Source organism: Anopheles funestus, chromosome 2RL, assembly GCF_943734845.2.
Source record: "Anopheles funestus chromosome 2RL, idAnoFuneDA-416_04, whole genome shotgun sequence".
Classification (NCBI taxonomy): Eukaryota; Metazoa; Arthropoda; class Insecta; order Diptera; family Culicidae; genus Anopheles; species Anopheles funestus.
The window spans coordinates 67325056-67346420 of NC_064598.1; the positions used below are offsets into that span (position 1 = coordinate 67325056).

General features: G+C 38.9%; 1 protein-coding gene and 1 long non-coding RNA gene across 4 annotated transcripts in view; one reads left to right on the top strand and one right to left on the bottom strand.

Moving 5' to 3' along the window:
• The window catches only part of LOC125762309 (uncharacterized), a 33426-nt gene that overhangs the window by 8807 nt on the left and 3254 nt on the right, over positions 1-21365 (bottom strand). For all 3 annotated transcript variants that reach the window (XM_049424251.1, XM_049424250.1, XM_049424249.1), the window contains one exon: positions 107-532. In XM_049424251.1, the coding sequence (XP_049280208.1) occupies positions 107-126 (20 nt within the window). In that variant the 5' untranslated portion in view covers positions 127-532. The remainder of the gene's footprint in view (positions 1-106; positions 533-21365) is intronic.
• Positions 15336-17477, top strand: LOC125762337 (uncharacterized). The gene is made up of 3 exons (XR_007418204.1): positions 15336-15675; positions 15732-15814; positions 15890-17477. It is a non-coding gene; the product is annotated as an uncharacterized LOC125762337 (long non-coding RNA).

Consider the following 21365-nt stretch of genomic DNA (forward strand, 5'->3'; position numbering starts at 1 on the left):
AAATCAAATTATTCTCAAAGGTAACTTACAGGGGGTTTAACAATGCATTAACTCACCAATGGATAGTTATTCTTTAAATTAACATATAAAGTTTGTGATAACTTACCATTTGCAGCAATTACACATTGCGACTTCTGCTTATAAGCTGGGTTTTAAGTTGATATAGAACAATAAAAAAAACTCATTCGAACTTAAACTAACGTGAAATTACAAAACAGCCTCATGAAACGGTGGAATACGCTTTGTAACATGTAATACTACTTTTCGCTCAAACACTCGGCGTGGCACTGTGGTTAATGCTTTAAGATAATGGCATAAAGCTTTCGGTGTTTAATACTATCACAGACTTTTTTGCACACACTGGAATCAATGAAGTAGCGCTGCGTTGTTTAAACGTAGTTTGATAAGTAGTTTGTAGTAAAAAGAAATATCACTTTCGCCGCTTTCTTCTCAAACAGTTGTACCACATCGTGTGTTTCTACGTGGTGGGCACTGATATGGCACTCTACGCTCTACCACGGGTATGATGAATCTGTAGAAGAAAGAAACAAAACGAACCATTAATATTTCCAGTAGCTAGACACATTACAATATAACAACAAAATCTTTCAAAAGGGAACCGTCGCTGTTCAATCACACCCAATAAACAACCAGACATGCGGGGAAACCTGCGTATCGTAAATCAGTCACATGGTCGCGACAGGCGACGACAACAAAACCGACCCAAAAACCGCCGATTGTGCCAGACAATAACTCAAAACTGTACCGATACTTACGCGCCAAATATGACACCAGCAAGAAGGTGATATTTGTATGCGTATGCCACATTTGTGGTCATGTGTAGTGTTGGGTAAATCTGATTCAGATTCATGAATCTGAATGAATCTTTGAACTGAATGAATGATTCTGAATCTGAATGTCAAAGATTCATGAATTTTCGAAGATTCATGAATCTTCGAAGATTCATGAATCCTCAAAGATTTATGAATCCTCAAAGATTCATGAATCCTCGAAGATTCATGAATCCTTGAAGATCCATGAGTCTTCGACGATTTATGAATCCTCAAAGATTCATGATTTTGCGTATTCTTTACGAATCTTGACTTCAATTGTAACCATTTTGTGAATGGAAGTCGGTTTGCATTTTTCATGATTATTTTTCCCAGGTTGTTAGCAGGTGGGAAAGTTTAGAGCAAATTATTTAATGCGGTAGTGTAGCTGCGCCTTGCTGCGCCTTGGGGCAGCCCGATGGTGTATGTGATAAACGGCGCCGGTACACACTGCAGGAATGGGTATCAAATCCCATCCGGACCGTCTCCCCGTAGACTGACTATCCTGCTACGTGGTAAAATAAATCTTGATACGGCCAGGCCGTTCTAACCGAACAAGAAGAAGAAGAAGTCAATATGCGTAAAGAATACGCAAAATCATGAATCTTTAAGGATTCATAAATCATCGAGGACCCATGGATCTTCAAGGATTCATGAATCTTCGGAGATTCATGAATCTTTGAGGATTCATGAATCTTCGAGGATTCATGAATCTTTGAGGATTCATGAATCTTTGAGGATTCATGAATCTTCGAAGATTCATGAATCTTCGAAGAATCATGAATCTGTTGGGAGTCGACTCATGAATTGAATGATTCTTCACTGAAGATTCATATGAATGACTCTATTCAGAAGATTCATTAAGCACAACACTAGTCATGTGTGTTGTTTGGCTCTAGAAGGGTTGGAAAAAGCATACTGATAATGATAAATTCCAGTACCTGAGACATGACGCCTGTTGCGGGGATCGAAGTTAGTGGTGGATCCACACACGAGGACGTCTAATGTGTACGCAAACCAACACAGTTAATCATTACTGAAACAAACACCAACAATGAACAACCGTAGGCTGTTGGTATCACATTTCGGTAAAGCTCTGAAGGGGACAGGTATGAGATACGCAACACATTATCGGTCACCGTCGATAGCATTGACCACGGTATCATATTAAGAGGAAAAAGAATATTGAATATTTTCATTAGAGTATCAATTAATTAAGTATGATATTTTAACCATTTCTTAAAATTATATCAAGAAACATTTACTTTTTCTACTTTAGGAAAAACAAAATTATTGATAAACAATTAAGAAAAACGTCAGATTACGAGTAAAGTTGGATGCATAAAACACAATTCTATCTATACTAACAAGCGAGAGGTGCGGGTCGGTGGTATATGAGATCGTGGGGTGGTCATCCATCCCATCAGTTGCGTAAACCCCGTCACTTGGTAAAATAAGTCTACTAAACCCGAAATGCCAGGGTAAACCTAATAAGTCGTTACGCCAAGAAGAAGACTGTTGACATGATCTTCCACAAAATGAGTGTGAATTTGTCTGCATCCTTTGGTAATATGAGGCCGCACAAAACCTGGAGGAAAACGCTTGGGAGCTATCTATTCTACGCAGAAGAACCGATCTGAAACATCATCTATAAGGATAGAAAGATCACCAATAGCCTAGAATAGACCACCAATGAAATATTAACAAAGGTTTTCACAGTGAAATAGGGAGTTACAGTCGAACTTCACTAGTTTGATCTGTTTTAGTTGAGTTTTTCGTTTGTTGGAAGCTCAATAGTTGGGTCGTATGTCAACTAAGGAGTTTGTCATTTCTAATGAGTATGACATGAACATGATTTACTTATTCATTGTTTATTCCAATTGACAGATTGATATCTGTCAAACAATCAATACTTAAATACTTAGTTACTTAACCCGCTAGTGGATAGGCAACCAGTGAGGTTCGACTATAATTCACTAACCTCACAACATGAATCTACTATGATCCAGATCTTACAGATCTCAAGACTCCTTTAACTGTACACTAAAGCGGCTGTTACTTATATAAAATTGACAAAACAATGAAAGCATACAAAGCTTACGAGTGCTTAAGCTACACCACAAAAAGCTACATTGTGTAAATGATTACTAAAGTAGTTAGACAGGAATTGAATCAGCATCAGCAAGGGTGAGAAAGATAATGCCCCTTGTCACAAACATTATCCCAACCCGTCCCGACCCAAGCCGACAACAGCATTTGCGATTCTAATGGATAATTCATTACCGAAGTGTAACTGAATATTACATTTGTTCCTATCTGCTTCTTCATTATCCTTCGGATTCCCTGCACACACACAACAATAATAAAATGGTGGCACAGCCCATCCCAACAGACGCCCGTCATCACTAGGGCAATCAGCGAAGTGTCCTAGTGACGTGTTGTCAGGCTGTAAACTTGATTCCTTTAATTACTGCCAGCTGCTGCAAAGCGGTTCCCCGCGTTGCAATGGAAGTCACACGCGATTTAAGGCGAAGGTTCACCACTACATAGGACGATTCCCAACGAGTAAAGTGCAACCTCGCAAGCCATTGCAATGGTTAGTGCAGGAAGCGTATTTTTTTACTAAAAGTGACACCAACCGGCAGGGTTACAGGAAGAAGTAGAATATTGTTTGTTCGTTGCAACCCACAGTTAATTTGATTAGCGGCCGGTCATGCTTGTGCCTTTTTACCGCACTGGACATTCACTGCCGTGGCACATACATGAGGTAAAATGTCCCTGCCACCGTGACAGGAAAGTGTGAAGCTGTTTACATGCCGAATTTATACAATTGCCAGCCGGATATTTGATGCATTCTTTTAACACTTCCCTTGCCGTACCATTTTAGCTGTTTGATGGGTCAAAAAAAAATTTATATGAAGCGAATAAATATTTAACTTTTTCGACTGCTTCACACTGCGTTTTGGATTGTTTGCACCGAATATTTGGCAACATCGCAATAGCAGTCCCGTACCAATTGGTAGTATATTTCGCAATACATTTGCAAAGCAAATCACTTTTATTAAGAACACGGGGGAAAAATAAATAAAGAAAATGGCACATACGTTTTTTGTTTCTGTTGATGTTTTTTGATATAACAAGTTATTAACAATAATATATCACAAGGTGTTGGTGTTGGCGGTTCTGTCTTTGTACAACAGATCCAGATATCAAATCCCATCCGAACCGTACGAAGGACCGATAACCCTGCTGCGAGGATTTTAAAATTCAAGGAATCCTAGAAATGGAATCCTAGACCAAGACCTTCTTGAGGATCGTAGTAGGAGAAAAGAAGATAAAAAACTATCGAGCATATGGACTGAAGAGTGATCAGAAACCGATGAAACAAGAAGTATTGCAAGTGGCAATAGAATTCAAACCTGCCTGTCGATAGTCTTAGAATGTAAAGGGCAATATCTTGCTAATTTTGATGCAATTCAAGCACATATTAACATTGATAAATTTAATTCAAAAAACCTTCTTTTTAATTGCTATAAGGAAAGAGTGGAGGTCGATCAAATTATTTCACACGTAATAGAGGGTATTTTATAGACAAGAAAATTCCATTGTAATTTTAATTTAATTCAAATACTTTGTTAATTAACCTATTATAAAAATTTATAATTAAATTCACTAAACAGAGCATGTTACCATCGTCTTTTAGTATTAATTATTCATAAGTAGACTAATAATATCCGTTCAATACGAAAATAATCTAAATGAGAAACGTTTGCTCATTTATTGAACTCGATTCAAATGGTGGGTAGTAGGAAAGAGTATTAATTCCCAGATAAGTAAATGAAGCTTGAAACCATTTTTTTTATTTGTTTCAACGATGGCCCTAATATCCTGCTGAATAAAAGTTAATAGTTAATGTATTCACTCTGCAACTCCATAAAAATATGAACTGAACTACTTATTCATGCATGCGTTCATGAATTAAAAAAAAACTCTCCCAGACGAATAAAGTAAACTACTTCAACGGCCCCTAATCAATCACCCCCTTAAATGTACGCATTAAAAGTTATACGCTCACTACGTGATGTACAGAGCAACGGTTTGGGCAATGCGGAACCATAAAAAGGAACTTTTTTTTGTTGAGTAAATGAACCACCAAACTCATCCCATTCCATCCGTTGAACCCCCGTTGGCGATCGATAAGTAGCATTGCACGGAATGGAAACGCTATTTCCGTACGTATGGGGTGTAGCATACGTGGGCATACTAATTTCCGTATCACGTTTATCTGTCTTCTCCCGTGTCTCGTTTCAAGGTCTCGTTCGACCATAAGGTCCACCCAATCTGTCAGACCGAACCGCGGGGAAGCGTTACGCGTTTGACATCGGCAATTCGATGCTAATCAATCAGTGGTGGTTTAGATGGTCCCATCCTGTGGTCCCGACGTAGTGGGCAAAGCTACAAAGCTACTTACGAACAGCTTCACGTTTACCAACCTCACGAAAGTCACGTGAGCATCATTAGCGCGGAAGTTTGTAGTAGTCGATCTACTCGATCCGGCGCTCGATATTTCAGGAAAGGATTTATGCGAGTTACGGTTTCGAGAGAGTTCGTCCAAATATCGCTCAGTGTCTAATGCCAAATTTGCTGCTTGTCCTATTCGTCGCTTTCGCAAAGCTTAGAATCCACCAAATCACCACTCACAAAGCGGATGCGTACGTGTGCATGCACTGCTTCTTGCATCCAGCACGTTTCAAGCATACACACTCCGTGGAACGAAACATTCTCCATTCCGCAACCAAGCCTTATTTTAAACGCCCGTACCACTGTCGAGAATGTTCGGATCGAACTAATGCTTGATGTTAGTTTGATAACCCGCGTTACGGTCAACTTCCGCTCTGGTGTCCCCAGCACTACATCCCTTCTGCTTGTTGTTTGCTTTTATGCTCATTTATTTTTCCTAAACTACGCCACACCATCCTGCGCGGGGAGTGATCACGGAACAAGTTCGTTCGGCAACCGTGTAAGTGTACGGTGGGATAACGACACCTGCCCCCGGTTAGACAGGTCAAGCCAGCCGGTTGCAAACCAGTGCATACGAAATGGACACACCGGGTTGTTTCTGCAGCAACACTAGCAGCAACACAGATCCCAAAACCATCGGATGTGGCCTGCATAAAAGGATAGTTTGTTTATTTATCGCTCAATTTGTACCAACCGAACCGCAGCGACCTTGCAACGACCACGTCACCATAATGCACACTGGAAAATGGTTTCTTCTAATTGAAATTGAATTTTCAACCATCGTTTAGCTTCATTCTAAAAAACATTAAGTTACCACAATACCAGATAACTTTCGGTACACAGATAAATAAATGTTTAAATTAATCAAATTGATTTAAATTTAAATGTAAGTTGTAAAAGGAATCTAATAAAAGATGTCCACACTTTAGAAATACGTTGGTCTGTAACTTCTGATTATATATAAGTTCTGCATGAAATTACGGCTGTTTAACTGTTTTTTTGAGTTAGAATTAATTCTTTTCAAGTAGAAAAAACAATTAATTTACATTTTTTTAATAACTAACATTAGAAAACAAGAATTATAGTAATAAAAACATTAAAATTGAAACAAAGTTATCCAATGGGAAATTAACCAAACATCGATCATCACTTTGACCATCATCTAGCATAACCATTGTTCGTTGGATATGCTTTTAACCGCATCACCGGAACACTAACTAACAACGAAACCAATCGTGTCTCCATATGCTTATGGTGTAACTATACTAATAACAATAAGAATACTGCGTGGAAAAGAATAACACATGGCCACCAACGCAGAGAACAGTAGTAAAATATGGTCCGCTGAGGCTGAGACTGAAATAAAATTATGAATATATTAATTATAATTATTAATTATGCATGTGAAATTTTAATGTTTTCATTAAAACCAGCAACCAGCCGACTCTCGGTGCAATCACCACAAAACGCGCAAATGGACCCACCAACCGAAAACAAACCAAGCCTGAAGGAATCGTTCGACTACTGACCGGGCAGGGAGTACACCCGCTCCCATCCAACTCCACCGACGTTCTACCCTCCAAGTGTGTTGAGTAGGGGTACGCCTGAACTGAACCCGTGGCACAATTCACCCAATATGGCTGTACATTTCCGCTTCCGGAAATGGAGCATATAAGCGTACTGGCACACCCACACACACACACACACCCCCAGAACCTACCGCGGGTTCGCACACTTTCACCCAATGTCCATCTACTTCCCTTATTTGCAGTAGCATCACCGCAACAACGCTGCCAAAAATATTCACGGGACGCGTTTCGCTGCCATATAATTGTACGTCCGCAACGTGAAATGTATTGCAAACATGCATTAAAACGGGTGAAACTGCTGGAAACAGGACTTCGATTAACAAACGACTGTTGCGGCGGTGGTTGAGGCAACTGACCTGGATGGATGGGCGAAAAAACGGGGTTTGTGTGATGTATATTTTAAAATGTCCATTGCGGAAATTACCGTCGCATACCCGAGTTAACGAGGTGCGCAGTTAGTCAACGAGTGAAAAATTGTCACGTGTTTCAACCGCCAGAGAAACTGAGCTTGATTGAATAAATAGGATACTTTTTACTTCACCTTACTACTGCTGCACGGTTTTTTTTCTAACAGAAGAAGGTACAATACCAAGGATGATAGGAACAAGGTATGTTCAGGGATATAGTTCACAATCTTCCAGATAAAATCCCTAACGGACTGACACAGCAAATACTCAAATCCGCGTTCGTAGATCGTTCTTTGATCAATTAGTTATTTGCTGTAGAACTCTGAAAGATCACTGAGATATCTAATCCAGTGCGCTCTACAAGCTCCAACTTTCGCCTAAGTTTAGGATACGATAAGGAAATATGGGTACAAATGATCTCCAAAAAACATTTTGGCTTTTACAGGTTATAAATAAAACCTTCTTTCGAATACGCTGACGGCATAGCCATCATTGATTTGCGGATGTCCTATGTGGCGAACACTTATCAAAGGATCAAGCAGACAGCAGGAAACCTTGGGCTTAAAGATTAGCGAGGCAAAAATCAAATTAATGATGGCACCACCAATGACCCTGCTAACTTTGTACTTTTGAAGTCGTTCAAAACTTCGCCTATCTTGGGCCAAAGGCCAGCAGCGACAACAACAGTGATGTTGAGATACACGCTTGGGTGCTGGCTGCCAACTGGTCTCTTCTCAGTCTGAGGAAATTGCTCCACTAAAAACACCTGTCGGGAAGATCACCTTGGATTATATAAAACTTATCTAGATTCAGGTCTCACATATGTAACTGAGATATGGACTCTGTCAAAAACTAACGAATCCTTCTTAGCCGCGTTCGAGAGGAAGATGCAGAGAAATATTTTTGGTCCTATTTGTGTCGCTGGACAATGGAGAAACCGCTACAATGACTATCTCTATGAACTTAACAATGAACTCATTATCTTATAGCGAGTTAGACTCGCCAGGATCCGGTGGACTGGTCATGTCATTCGAATGGCACCGGACAATCCAGCGCGTTGAGTCCTTTTAGGTCGTCGTCAAGGATAGACGAGACATGGTAGGCCTAAACAGGTCGTGCGCAATTTAGAGGACTCCTGCAGTAGACCAAATCCGCTAAGCGGTTGTTGTACCTGATAACTAAGTAGATAAATAAAAAACTTTTTCGGTAAGACAAATATGATGAGATTGTGCCAGAGTTTTATGTAGCTTTTATCCCTGCAAAGTAATATACTTTAACTCCGTTCTTTTATCAAATTTATCTGATTTTTTTATATTAAACTGCTCGCTTGAACAGCAATATCCAACAGGAACCGATGAAGTGTCTTCGACAAGTTTAGCTCCTTCGTTACCTATTGCTACATTAATGTTTATAAGTTGATTTTACACATTTCTTCCACATTCGTCCATATGGACAATCTAAAATAACATTAGAGACTGCGTCATCCGGTGACATTCGACATCGACGTGAAATCTCTACCGAACTCTAAAAAGTTTAAATAATCCTCAATAATTTTTGAGGATATCGTTCAACTTAACATGATCGTTACTGTAGCACCACCTCAATCGCCTTTTCAGGGCCAATAATCGTTGCGCACTGTAACAGTAATAACTTATTGATACATATTGAAGAGTAAAGCATAATGTAGGTACAGTAATTTTGCACCAAAAGTAAAAAAACTCATCTGGTTGCTCATGAAATAATTGAAATTCAGTAGCCTAAATTTCAATTCCAGAAATTCGACGCACACAAAAAACCCAAACTCAGAAAGTGCATTCGGTTTAGTGAAGTGTTAACTGAACCCACCACTACACGGGGACCTGTGTTCAAATAGTGCACAAAATATGTTCATCCAAAACCAACACAGAATATGAAGAGTGTTTAGAAATGTAGATATACCATTTGAATAAGTGCAAATCAATTTAACTAAATCCGAACCCGCTCATCAACACCGGGGGGTGCAGCAAAAATTTCCCTAATCCCTCACCAATCATGCTGTTTGCACAACAGCAAATGCTTCGATACAGCAATTATTTGCCGCGTGATTGTACAATTTTAATCAATCCCCCGTTTAGTTTGGTCAAGTGCTTTTCCTCACACACGAGTTTGCAATTCTACACACTTTATGCTGCTCAACTGCACTCATTAACGATCAGAGGTAAAACTCCGTACATCCTATTGCAAAAAAAACCTTCCTTCTCTGCTACTCTACCCAGGCTCGAACCGACTGTGCCACTGATGGCACACATAAACAGACAGACAGAGCTTTTAATGATGTTGATTTAATGGACTTAAATTTTTTAGCACTTGCGTCCAGCATCCCTCGTCCAGAAAACGTGAAGGACACTGTACTGGAAACGGCTTTATTTCAAAGCTGCAACGCATCCCAAATTTTTGGCATGGCACAACAGTGCCGCTCGTTCCAACGGGCGAGTTGGAAAATGAACACATTAAAAATAAATATTCACCTTCCTGGTGCGTTCGAGAGTACACTCATTTGCATGCAGGTTTGCAGTAGTATGTATGTGAAGATCACCCGTTTCATGGATGGCTCTTATTAATGAAACATTTCCATTGCACCTACTGAACGGGTACGGTAGCGGTACATTGATTCGGTTGAACCGCAGCCGCAGTGATGTTTGAGGACCACTTTCCGATTCGTACGCGAACGTCATCTACACTGCGTTTAGTACAGAACACTGGAACGCCTGAACATGAGCGAAGTGCACACTTGAAGTAGAAATCACAGCGTAGGATTTATCTGTGTTATCAAACAAGCATTGTGCTTTATTGTACAATTACGCAGTACACATGGTTGTGCCCAAAAAGGAACTCACTACCCCACTAGGTAGGTCACCGTCACAGTAATGCATTCTACCGGTGGATAAAATAAAAACGCACGATCATCTACCATTTTCTCACCATTCCAAATTACGTGGAAAATTCCCACCCCTTATACTCATGCCCTTCATGATGGTTCTAACACCTTGCAAACTGCACTCAATACTTTGAGTGTTGTTTTTTTTTCTTCAAATTCCTTAAACTAGCCTATTTTTCTTCGCACAAAAAAAACCCCTCGCGACTCAGCTTCCTTTATGCCACACAACTCGAACTTGAACTTGAATTCTGCGACCCGTTTCCGGTAATTCATTCCGAGATGCCGATTGCCGCGTAATGCCACGGTCGTGTGCCTTTTTCAAACGCTTAACAATCCAGCTCGGACATGCGTTTGGCGTGGCAAACGTTTACCAGGGCACGTGGAACTGATCTGAAATTTTAGGCGTGATTCATTCGAAGGTTTGCTTTTGGTTCTGAGGCGAGTAAACAAAAAAAAAATAAGCAAAACCATACTATTTCTTAAAGATGAAGATAACTTAAGGCGAATTAAAACAACTTGAAGACGAGCTTTTCGTTCTTAATGATCGTTTTTTCAACAAATATTTTATTAGAAAATATAGAAGAAACCCACAATTCATGCTTTAATGTTTTTTGTCACACTGGAAATAAATTCTTTAATAAAAAAGATGAAAAAAGTGATTGAAAGTAAGCAATTTTTTTATTTATAATTTAAAACATTAACATATAAAACAGGTTTGTGGTCAAACAAACAAACAAACGAAATAAAAGAAAAAATTAAATTGTAAAAATAATTACATAAACATTGCCTAACCATTTATCACGTTTAGTGCTATGTACAAAGTGTTTGACCTCATGTACAAGTGCATTTTTTCTTTGCCAACCAAAACGAAACATATTGCTCTTTCGATTGCTACACCATCTTTATTTGGCCCAAAACCTTGTTACACATTCGGGCATTTTCGAACCAAACATACCATGTGCCAGTGCCCATCAACTCGGTATTGCACACGTCGTTGCAGCCCCGAGAAGTAATGGAAGCTCTATAATGCTGATGGATTGTCCACGTCCCCACAGCCCTCGCGGCTGTTTGTCTTTTGGTGGCCGCAAAATGTTGTTGCTGATTATTTCGACCACACAAGCCGGTGTATGAAGGGGGGGAGGGGATGGTGGTTATGTTTATGTTATGCTCGTTGCATTCCCGCACCGAGCGAGCATTGCAGCAAAAGGTCGAATGTGTTTGAGTACGCATCGTACGAATCCGTCCCAGCAATATGCTTGGGCCCGCTGTTCTGTGACGAACAGCTTTACATTAGCATTGACGCCATTACCTTGAAAGAGGCCAACAGCTTTACTACAGCCGATGCTATGGCCCTGACGAACCCGTGGGTGGGTGTCTTTTGGTTGGGATATAATAGAAACTTTACTGGGGTGAAGCTCTTTAATCGCGACGTCTCAAGTCGCTAGACGGTACACGAACGATCACCATCCCACACGTTGACGGGGGAGGCCCGTGTCTGGAGATGGATTGAATGCGAATATGGTAAAGCACTTCAAATGGGATGGTGCTAATTATTCCTCGAAATTCCTAAACATCTTCCAGTGCAAGTGGCTCGTAACCGTAGACGAAAGGCGGGTATTGCTTAAAATAAATAATTATATGAGAGAATAAAAGCTGGCTGGCAGCAAAATCAAGTGGTGCTTACGTCGGATGTTACGAAGGCTTTATTTTGAAGAGTTTTTGATCCTTAATAATAATAACTTATCTGAGCCAATAGCTTTAAGCAATACTTTTTTTTCTTTTTTGAAATAAATATTATATTAATACAACGATAAGCGATCGATTAAAATGTATTGAATTGTGGATAACTCCGTTCATTTTCACTGAGCTGATTGGAAATGGTTATTCTGCAAGGACAATAATTGCAAATGAAGGGAAATTGTATAAATATTGAGACATAATTTTCACACTTTCGTTACACTCATGTCAAAACAAACTCTTCTTAAAAAACCCCCCATTGCTAACAACTCTCGACGCAAAATCATTCCAAATCGATTGTTTTAAAATAGGGCATCTAAATTCAACAGACACTTCAATGTTTTCCAACAAACATTGATAGCCTTATTTCCGGTTTCCGGTTTTTTTTTTGTTGGCCATCATTAGTGTCAATGGGGTACCTGAAATCGAGCGTACGTGATTATTACATCCATTGCAGCAATCATTTAAAGGTTTGATTGTTTTTTTTTTCTTATCCAGAAAATTTTATGCTCCACTTAACTTTTTGCCCAATTGTGCGATTGAATGGAAAGTAAAGAATCACACCACTTCCAGGGATGATTCAGATTTCGTTTGGTTTCGTAATTGAGTTTCAAAAACACCGTTTTCGGAAGTCGTTCGGGTGAAACATATATTATTATCCTGCATGTGGTATTGCTGCTATTCTATCCTATATGGTAGAATACTCGCAACTAAATGTTAATAAAAGAGCAAATAAAACACCGTGCAGATCGTGCAATAAAAGCTAAAACATGAAAACCAAACACATGGTGTGATGGAATTAAATTACCGAAATGAAAATCATTTTTTAAATCAAACCACTGTGCCAATGCAAACTCACGGTTACTCTTCACAGTGGCAAAAGATAAATGCAAAGGACCAAAGAAAAGTACACTTGAGGATATCCTTTAATCCTTTTTTTCTAAAACCTGGGAAAACAAACCAAAAAATGGCAAGAAATCATATACATAGGCAAATTTAATCGGATGTTAAAAAAAATGCTTCGTGCCAGGGAAAAGGGCAAACGCCATTTTCGGTACAGTGCTTTGCACATTAAATATTGAAACAAGAGCAAAACGGAAAACCAATTGTGAAACTTAACAAGACAAAAAAAAAACACACAAAATGAGAAAAAATGAGAAAAAATGAGAAAACGAAGCACAGTAAAAACGAAACGGGGGGAGAATGATAAACGTACGATAAATATGGTTGCAACGGCGAGAAAGCGTTGAACATTTCAATTCTATCATCGTTCGTCCACATCCTCCCTGGCGCTACGCCCTGTGAACACCCTCCCTGTGAGCTTGGTCCAATATAGATGGAAACAAATGATCATTGATTCAGAATTTATTCGTGTTATAGAAATTTAAATTTATGCTCTAGCGCACGTATTTATGTTTCATTTGCACCCGATTCCCAGGCACCCCGCAACCAGCTGTGTTTCCCATACATAATCTAACCAGCGGCTGGTCGTTGGCCTCTGTCCATTTCCATTACGGTGTGTGTCCTTTCAGCATCAAGAATCCTAGAAAAAAAAACTTCCATGCCCCGATGAGGTATCAAAGGATGGAGCAATCGTTTACGCACATACACTTTTCCGATACGTGTGCATCATGCTGATGTTGGGGGGGGGGGGGGGGGGAAGCGGCTCGTTTGCATAGAAACCATTTTTGCCTGCAAACTGCAACCGAATGCATTGAGTGCACAGTGCACAAACAGTTCGCTTTATTTATGTGCGAAAACAAAACCTCCCACAGCCACACATTTTCACCGGTTTTCGATTTATGTGATTCGGAAAATCGTTCTCAAAAAATTTGTTGCATTTGCCTAACCATCAAATGATAATGAGCCTCACTTGGTACTACTTTTTCGGTACACGTACGTGCGGTATTATAATGTTTATGAAAGCAAGTTGAAATCAATAGTTTGAATTTCATTACGCACAAGGAAACTGGATACTGGCAATTCATTCTTTCATTGATATGCGTTGAATGCCGTCAAAGGTGGAATGATCTCTTCTTTTTGTAAATGCTCACTAATGCTCACTATATCGATTGACTGTTCTTTTAATAACTAACCGGAAAAAGGATATATTGATACGATGTTGATGTCCTGCATAATCAAAATGAGCTATGTGGTTTTTGAGATTGATTTAAAATTTATTCACCATACGCCAACGAATGTCTGTGTTTAGGAAAACAGGTATTTAACTAGCTAATTCGAACAGATTTTACAGGTTAGGCACGATTTTATAACAAGAAAAAAAATAAAATATCTCAAATAAAACCATACCACACCAATGCAAATATTTCACGTAATTCTACAATGCAGATTTTCTATATAATCTTGCTATATTATATAGCAAACAAAAAGATAAAGCGGTGTTAATAAACTATAATATTAGTATATGCAACTAGCACTTTAGTTCCACCAAGATCATTGAATATCAGGGCTATTATGAAACGCAAACATCTTTTCAAACGTCACACAAAGTTGCCTTTCGTATTATGACTTTCCGTTTGGCTCTCCGTTTGGCACATTCAGACGTTTCAAAAATCAATGATAACTTGATGACAAACGGAAAGTAAAAAATTTGCATTACCTGTGCCAAACGGAAACCCCGTTTGAGAGAAAATTTTCCGTCAGCCGAAAGCAACGGAAAGTACAATTTTCTTGAGAATTGATTATAAAAAAGTGAATACGGAGGTGTCCACTTCTTTTGTAACTCATTATTCACACGAAATACAACAGTGGTGATGAGATTTGCGACTTCAAAACTCAAATTTTGTTAAAAAATCATACAGTTGCTTCTCTCGACGAACTGCTATTTTAAATTTTGTTTATGGTTTTCATCTTGACAGATTGATTGATCCAAGAAAAAAGTCGATGAAGCTTTCATAAACTCCAACGAGCAACCATAATGCAAATTTGCTTTCCGTTTGAATTGTGACTTTCCGTTTGCGAAATTTCCGTTTGCGTTTCATAATAGCCCTGTATGTACTGAATCGCCCATTCATTTGCAAATGCTACTCCAATTGAGGATTGGCGTTCGACCAGTGGTGAGATGCAAATCTACAAAAGCTATACGTAAGATTATAATTTCAATAATAATTACTTCAGCATAACATAATCAAATATGATCGTAAAACAAGATCATAGATTCATAGATCATAGATAGAAAAAACTAAATTTTATGGCCTATACATAAGCATCTTCAAATGTTTGGCCAAAAATTCAAATTGACAGTATATATCGACTAATCAAAGAATTGTAATGTGATTGCATTGCTAAATGAAAAAGGGCGAAGATTCAAAACAACAAACAAAGATCCTATTAAATAGTAAAAACACATTGAATTAAATCTATTTCATTATAACCTCACCATAACAAGTTGAAAGAAAAAAAAAACAATAATGCGTGAAGTAACGATATCCGACAAAAAAGCCAAGTGAAGTTTTCAAACCATGTATGTATACATTCCCACAAAAATAGATGCTGTCAAAATGTCAAAACCTCGCAGGTAGTGGATAATTTACACAGGTAGCAAATGCGCCATTTGGCTTCCAGTTTATCGCATAAAACATTTCCGCGCTCAAATCACATCAAACCATTGTTTATTGAGTGTACTGTATGTGTTTTAAGCTGAACGATTGAAGGTAATTATTTAATACCATAAGTTTATGGCCAATATAAAACTTCCTAACCATTTCAGGTCTGAAATATACGGATGTAACTGAAGCCGCCAATAGAGATTATCATAATTTTGTCAACAAATCGTAACACCGCGAGGATAAAGTAAGTTATTGTAAAACTAAAACCTTCAGGCAAAACAGCTTTGACCGTAATCGTTCCTTTTGTAAATGCTTACAGAAATGAGTTCGGACAAAAGTTCGCCACAAGTGCAAAATAACCCAAAACAAGTACAAAAACGTCGCACTACTAGCGACGAAGATTGGGAACGCATAGTAACGGCGTACGAAAACGGGGCCACACCAATCACCATTAGTCAGATACTTAACATACGGATAGCGACTGTATATGGAATCATAAAAAAGTATCAAACACACTGGCAAGTTGCTGCTAAAAAGCGTGGTGGAAACAGACCCAAAGCATTGACACAGGAAGCAGTAGAAAGTATTCGTCGCTGGATTGTTGCAGACAGCACAATTACGCTAAGATCGCTTGCAGAAAAGGTGTTCCAGGAACACGAGATTCGCGTAAGCTCGACCACTATAGGCCGGGAAGTAAAGGAAATCAAACGATCCTGCGTACCCGCAACATCTTCTACACGATCGAGTTCGAAATCCACGCGTCCTTCGAAGAAAGCGCAAGCGGCTCAAAGTATAACTCGCACAAGTAGCAACTCACGTACAAAAAAATCTACAAAATGAACACTTTTTAAAAAGTGTCTCTTCAACCCAAACTTTTACTTTCAAACAATATATGAAATAAATTATTCCTTAACCAGACATTTGGTGTCTGAAGTGTATGAAAGAATCAATACATCACTTATCGCACCCAAACAATGAGAAAAAAGAACATCTGTTGCTGTAAATATTAGTAAATGTTTTTAATCCAATTCATTTTGTTCTTTTTTTTCGCAATTCCAACAAGTCAATTATTGGAATGTACTTAAATCGATGAGTGCAAAGCAAGCCAAATACCATCAAACTGTAACATTACATTACACCCAACGGATTGCATACATTCATGAAAAAATATCGCATAACTTTTTGCATTGCAAACAGGACTGTCGCACAAATTTATCCACGGGACAGGCCCGTTATGCATATGCGCGAGGATTATAACGGACGAAATACGAAATCAACAACGGAATATTACACCAAACGTTTACGGTGGAAAAATATTCAACTGTAAATAGCACCCGCAGATGCGTGTATAATGTAGAAAAATGCAGTCAATCGATGATGCCACATGACAAATATGCTGACTGCACTGTTTCCCACCGCATGGTGCCCATTAAAAGACAAACAATTATTGGAATAGAAAAAAAATACATATTCCACTCATCAATGAGCATCGTCATAGTTGATTCGCCCGTGACATTATCTGATGATGTTTTTTTGTACGGTTTTGCGCGGTTGATTAAGTTAAAGTTGCAGTTGGAAAAATGATTATGAGCGATATAATTGATGTACAGCATTTATGAAATAAGCCAATCAAGCAAACGAATTATGGTTCAACTTTCGGCCATTAATCTGCGTTTGTCAGTCGACATTTACTCGTTTGGTGTGACAAAACGTATTAACGAATGATACGAATATTTAATACAAATTCATCCTAAATCCGACCATTAACGCATTGTTCGATTTAAATACGCTTCAAATCAACGTTCGTTTTCATCAGTGCACACGCTCTGCAATGAATACAATTTGCAGCATCCACCAATCCAAGGCTTTCGGTGTTTGATTACGATGAAATTATGAGCCTTTCTCGGGTTTGTGTTTTATTTTTGCCTGAAACAATCTAGAGGAATAATTTGCACGAATCAGCATTTTTTTTTTCGCTACCCATCCGACACATGTATTTGTGGGGTGTCAAATTAATTTTACACCACCATAAGTCATGATCATTGTGGGCACCCGCTCCTTTGCATGGATGTACCGTCGACCAGCAACAAGCAATTTAATGCTTGGATGCATTTAAATCGATGTGATTATTTTCCTATTATATCTATAGCAAGGCGTTATTGTTTGCACTCCTCAACAAAAAAACAAAAAACAAACTTTAATTGCAATAAGAAAATTAAATTGCAAAACAATTTTGCTCAAGCTAATGTACCATGTACGATCGAAATGATGTCATTGCAAAACATCCTTCATGTTACCTGTTCATAAAACAAACCTCTTGACAATGAATTTCAATCCATGGGCAGGGTACAATACCTTGCAGTACATATGCTTGAGGTATAGGAAAAAATCATCACTCATGATCCTAATGTACGGGCTAACCTACACGTCAGGGCCATTGTTTCATAAATTAGACGACCGTTTTTTTCCCCCTCCCGTGTTTGCCAAGTCGCGCGATGATTTTAAACGATTGATTAATTTCTCCACTGGCGACATGATGGGCGGCACGGCCATTCGTCACATTGCCCGACAAACAACCCATTTAGTGTTCAGCCAATCGTGATGATCATGGCCAACGACCGTCACATGCTGGAAAATGGGCAACACATAGAAACGGGCTACATACACAGGCGCAGTACAACCAACTTCTAAGACGCAGCATCATCCCGATATAACTTGTTTTCCTCTCTAATGTGCTAATTGCAAAGGGCGACATTTATTACACTTGTTTTTTGTACGGTTGGTTTCGGCAGCATTCACAGCTAGCCTTAGCGACAATGATCAGGAAGAAATGAAAGAAAATTAACCAAATTTTTCTAGTTGGTTTGTGCATAGGCTTTGCGCCTTGGACCAATCAATGCTTAGGATAAGATTATTTCCTGCATCTTTGATCTTTTATCTTTTAATAATAAATTGCCTGTTTGATCACGTTTAAGACCTTTATATTGAAGATATGACTTAATAGATCGTTCAGCAAAAATCAAAACGAAGGCTTGTCTTACACCTCTATCAGCTAGCTTTGGTGAAGGTCCAAAAAAGTCTAACTTTGTCCCGACGTTGGCACACAACTTTTGCTGCCAACAGTTCACACTACGTAACACCATTTCTTTCCGATAAAACCAGCAGCCCCCGTACACTGTATTCCTTTTCCGGGATAAAATCATACCGCTTCGGACCGCTAATCGGTGAGTAGATCGAAAGATGCCGGATAGCCAGTCTGTTGGCGGTTAATCACGTACGTTCGGTGCGGTGCGTTCAAAGCATACCGCCAGTAAAACCCATCTGAAATGGTAACCAACAAAAGTGTAAGTAGGGGAACAGCGCAGAACACTTTGCAGTAGCTTACTTACGTCTGTTCGCGTTACGTCTGCTCCCAGCCATTCATCTAAGATTCGACTTAATCCAAATGAACGATCGCAAAGATGGCGAAATGGATAAGCAAGGTGACAAAAAAATCGTTTGAGTTTAATCGAATTATCGAACTAATGGTATTAAGCTATTGGGCGAAATATTATAAAGATAGACAAATTCCTTGGTAATTTATTGAAGATGCAGTTCCCAAGCAGAGTAACTATGTCACGAACAAGGGAGTTCATCCTTAAAAAGATCAGATCAAAAAGAGGATCAGTTTTAGATGATATGTTTTAGATTTTTTTCAATGAACAGAATATTCTAAACACTTTTTTCCGAACGGGTTAGAATTTAAAAAGGGTCATAGAATAAGTATGATACATCATATGCAGACCACTACAACATTATACACCTTCAGGCAAGTAAGCATTGTACGGCTTCCCTCATAATCCTGTCCAAAACCTTTTGCAACAATCGAAATTCCAACACTTTCCAAGGTCACACGCTACGGTTAACAGCATAATACCTATTTACTAAATCGCAAAACTTAACCTCTTGCATTACATTACACCATCGTGTAGGGTGTGGTGTGCAAATGTGGTTGAAATTTTAAACCCATCTCATCGTTTGTTGCATATACCGTCACCCTAATTGCTTTCCTGCATGCACATACACACACTTGAGGCAGGCAGGAAAATGTTGTCCTTTTTTTGTTGCTTTACTTAACCTCCAACGTTGTGGAACGCTAATCGCGAAACTGAACCGGTACTGAAGGAATGTTAAATTTCCTCACGCAGCAAAACAGGGCCGTAGTAACTCAACACGAATGCAAATCCAATTCCGGCCAACGATGAGGGGGGTAGTAAATTGAGAATAGGGAAAATGTTTTTGTTTTTTTCTTATTCCTGACTAGCACGTTGTCGGACACGTTCCAGTTGAAAGCTGATTTCAATCAGGGTGGATTGTTTTTCATTGAGTTTTAATTTAAAAAAAACATGAAACACTGCTAGACTCGTATCTAAAACGAACATTGCCATATAGCTAAGAACAATCAAAACCAGATTAGCAACTAGAACCGTTTTGATCATGAATTTATACTCATCTAACTCATAATATAAAACCTCGTGCTATTCCCTTCGAGTAAACAATTACGATTATTCACTTCCAATAAATTTTACACTCAACTGTGATTATAGTTTGAAATTCGTGTAACAGATTCGATTTAAAAAATATTATTTTGCTCTATGTTAACTAGTGCACTATATTGTCATGCCACGTTTTTTATCAATCTTTTATTGTTTTATTCAATGTTTTCAATGTTTTATTATAATTCTATTCCATTTGATATCTTTTTTGCTGTTCATCAACACAATGCTGTTGCTCATCCTTTAACTCATCCGTGCATTATCACTGCCATCCCGTGTGTCCTGCAATGCATCATTAGCTCATCATCGCCGTCGTACGTTTTTCCCCGCATTCCAACACAACTAGAAATAATTGTGTAATTATTTATAAATTTTGTGATTTCCGCCGGATATCACCAGGAGCAAAGGTAATGTGTTACGGATGCAACCACTAACATAAGGGGGTTGTTGCGATATTCCACCATCCCCATTAAATACGGTGCAACCCCAATGCGGTGCAACCCTCACTGCTCAGCGACCATCGCACAACACGCTAAGCTTGGTTTGGGAATTCCTGACTAGCCTGATTGGTGGTTTGTGCTAAATGGGGCGAATATGGTCGATGTGGCCACCGTTTTCTAACGATGACGATGATGGCTGTGGTTCGACAGTGACAGTGTCCACGGGGGTGATTATACCGGTTGTATTCAGCATTGTACACCATCAACCGTACTTTTGGCCAGGTTTTGTTGGTTTCCTTTCTACAACGAAATGAAGGTAAGGTAGTGTTAGCAGTGCAAATAGTGGCATGGGAATTGGAGGATTAAATTCTATCGGTAGCGTGTTCCAGCAGCGATACTACCTAATGATGCACTCGTCATATTTTATACGTTCTGATAGACGCCGACGTGAATAGCGATCGATTATTTTGCTTATTAATGATGATGCGTTAATTTTGCAAAACAACGTTTGTGGACCATTTTGCTCTTAAAAATGTTTGTAGAGGAGCATTTAAAAGAAACTCCAACTTTTCTAAGCACATACATACATGGCTCAATAACTTGAATAAATTAAAATAAAATTTTAATGCAAGACAACACCTTAAGAAGCTACTAATCGTCGCTTTGTTTCTACCGGTTTCTATCAGTGACTAATCCATTACGAATGAATTGCTAGAGCAAATGGTTTAGTCAGCATGCAGTAGTATCATGAATTGACTTGACGAGACCATTTGGCACAATCTTACAACCTCTAGCTTGTGTGTTCTGTTTCAACACCGCT